This window comes from Austrofundulus limnaeus, unplaced genomic scaffold (assembly GCF_001266775.1).
Source record: "Austrofundulus limnaeus strain Quisiro unplaced genomic scaffold, Austrofundulus_limnaeus-1.0 Scaffold1590, whole genome shotgun sequence".
Taxonomy (NCBI): Eukaryota; Metazoa; Chordata; class Actinopteri; order Cyprinodontiformes; family Rivulidae; genus Austrofundulus; species Austrofundulus limnaeus.
The window spans coordinates 36,185-39,065 of NW_013953992.1; the positions used below are offsets into that span (position 1 = coordinate 36,185).

Consider the following 2,881-nt stretch of genomic DNA (forward strand, 5'->3'; position numbering starts at 1 on the left):
GAGTTCCTGTCCTCTCATCAGTCCTGTCTGAGGCCTGCTTCGAGGCAGTAAATCTTGTTTCTTCACTCGAGGTGACCCCTACACCACCTGCTCGCCTCACAGTCCTGGAGACGTACAGGTCATGGAGAGATGGGAGGCTGCAGCTGATCACCTTCTCAGCAGAGCGCACAACGCGCTGCAGTCTGTGTCTGTCCCTGGCAGTGGCCCCGCCATACCATACCGTGATGGAGGAGCTGAGGATGGACTCAATGATGGCCATGTGGAATTGCACCATCAGCCTGGCCAGCAGCTTAGCTTTCCTCAGCTGTCACCAGAAGTACATCCTCTGCTGTGCCTTCTTGATGAGGGAACTGATGGTCGGCTCCCACTTGACGTCCTGGGTGATTGTGGTGCCGAGAAACCGGTAGCAGGCTACAGTGGTGATGGGGGCAGAGGGGCTGTGGCCACAATCATTTCCACTGTTTTCTGGGTGTTGAGCTCCAGGTTGTTGCTGCTGCAGCCGGTCACCAGCTGGTCCACCTCCCTGCTGTAGGCAGACTCATCACCATCCAATATGAGCCCGATGAGGGTGGTGTCGTCTGCAAACTTAATAAGTTTTAAAGAGTCATGGCTGGAGGTGCAACAGTTAGTGTACAGGGAGAAGAGCAGAGGGGAAAGAACACAGCCCTGTGGAGATCCTGTACTTATAGTCTGTGTGTCCAAGACAACTTTCCCCAGCTACACACAATGACTCTGTTCTGTCAAGAAATCTGTGATCCACCTGCTACGTGTAGACATGATATTTTGATTGTCCAGAGAAGAGGACATGTTTGCATCTATTTGCATATTTAAATGAAGGTATATTGAGGGACGTGTCTCGTGTGCGTTCAGGTCCACATTGATCTGTATTTACAAAGGAAATATGCTCCATGTGTTTACACTATTTGATGTAACTGGATTATTTTGTGAATATGTCATTTTCTCATTTTTTTCCCACCTCCTTATTTAGTTCCTGCTCTCCACCAATATTTTAATTGGTGCCTGGACTCTTTTGATATTAAACAGCCTTTAAGTTTGTTTTCCCCTCCGACTCAGCTTCTGTGTCGGCTTTTTATGGTCCTGAAACCTAACCTAACATGACAGAAAAGCTTAATGGAACCTGGGGAACCATTAAGATCAAAGAATTGCCTGAAACATGACTTTATTGCAAAGATTAAGTCTCTTTAAGAACAGCAAATTAACCCACATTTGTATATGTCTGCACATATTCAAAACATTTTTCACTCAGATTTAAGTATTATTATTTTTCAGTGCTGTGGATTTTTGAGTTAACACTTGGTTACTGATGTTTTTGCACTTTATTTTCTTTCTAGGATTTGTTTGCACTGGACGTGGAGCCTTACCGCTTTAGTGGTGTGAACATGACGGGCTTTAGGATTCTCAACACTGAGAACAGCCAGGTAGCGTCCATCATTGAAAAGTGGTCCATGGAGAGACTGCAGGCTCCACCAAAACCTGACTCTGGTCTACTGGACGGCTTCATGACTGTGAGTTTCTTGTAAAAAGTGAATCCATGGTAAATGATAAAATGTCTTGCTGCATCTTTGAGATTAAATGGAGCCAATTATTTATTGATGATGGCTTACCGGGCCAAACGAAAACACATGCTTTGTATTTTTATCACCATCTGCTATGAAAGGCAGGCAATCATTTAATTGCTTGTGTTGGTGTGCAAGTTTGTTGTGTTCACAAAACTTAACCATGTAGTCCAACCATGATTTTATGTAAGCTCTCTGAAAGTTTTATTAGTAGTATTAACCATATCTACATTTACAACTGATTAAACTTTAGAGTCAACATGATTCAAGATGGCCACCACAGCCGATTGATCTTAGTAATACAAAAATGGCTATAATTCAGTTATTAATTTTACAGATAATGAGCTGAAATTGTATGTAATAATAGCTGAGAGTCATCCCCATTAACACTCTGGGCACTAACTGATTGTGCAAGAATGCAGTTTAAAACTTTGACATGTAAGGTGATGAGTAATTTATATATGTTATGGATTATTACTTTCAAAAAGACTTCTGTATTGAAAATCTCAATCAGTGACGTTCCGTATAAACTAGAAAGGGTTTAATCTGTGATTTTTAAAGATTTTACCATTGCGAGAACCAGGAACATTGTCTTAAACAATAGAAATTATTTAGTGGATATGTTTTTTTTTATTTTATTCAGAAATTATCTTACTCTTCTGACAGGTTTCTTTTTAAACCCTCAAAGTGAGTGACAGTAAAAAGCATTGCACTAAACATAATAGAGCTGTTAGATTAGATATGCAGTAGTTTTCCTTATTTCCAGTTATCCTGGAATAATCAAATACAAAACCTTTATGCCCTGCATTGTAAATGAACCCTAGGCATGATAAGAGTCTGTGTCACTGTAATCTGAAACCTCTCTGATCAGAGCACACTGCCTGTAATAACTGTTCCTCCACACTGCTTTCATGCCACGCTCTTATCTGGGAACGTGGCCAAAAATGTCAGCCCACTGGTGAAAAGGAATCAGGAGGAACAGCAGTATGGGAGGGGAGAGGAATGAGAAAAGGGGGACGGATGAAAGAGACAACAAGCCGAAGAAGGATTGTGAGTGGGAGACGGCAGAATCAGAGTTCTGGTGTTTTATTCCCACCAGGACTGTAGAAGTGTTAAATGTTAGAGTGCTTGGTCTGGTTCCAGTTGGAATGTACTGGCAGCAGCAGCAACATGTTGGCTGCTGATTAAAACCAGCGGCTTGCCTCTAAGGAGAAGCAGATCCCTTTTTATTCCAAAAGAGCAATATCATGCTGAGTCATGTTTCCAGATTGATCTTGGAGAGTGGGTGTAACTCAGCTTAACCC

At 42.2% G+C, this 2,881-nt stretch overlaps 1 protein-coding gene across 1 annotated transcript in view; it reads left to right on the top strand.

Annotated features, from left to right (window-relative positions):
- LOC106535847 (glutamate receptor ionotropic, kainate 2) overlaps nucleotides 1-2,881 on the top strand; it is a gene marked incomplete at both ends in the record, with an annotated part of 39,447 nt that overhangs the window by 29,861 nt on the left and 6,705 nt on the right. Inside the window, 1 exon segment of the mRNA XM_014032975.1 lies at nucleotides 1,354-1,526. Coding sequence (XP_013888429.1) covers nucleotides 1,354-1,526 — 173 coding nt within the window.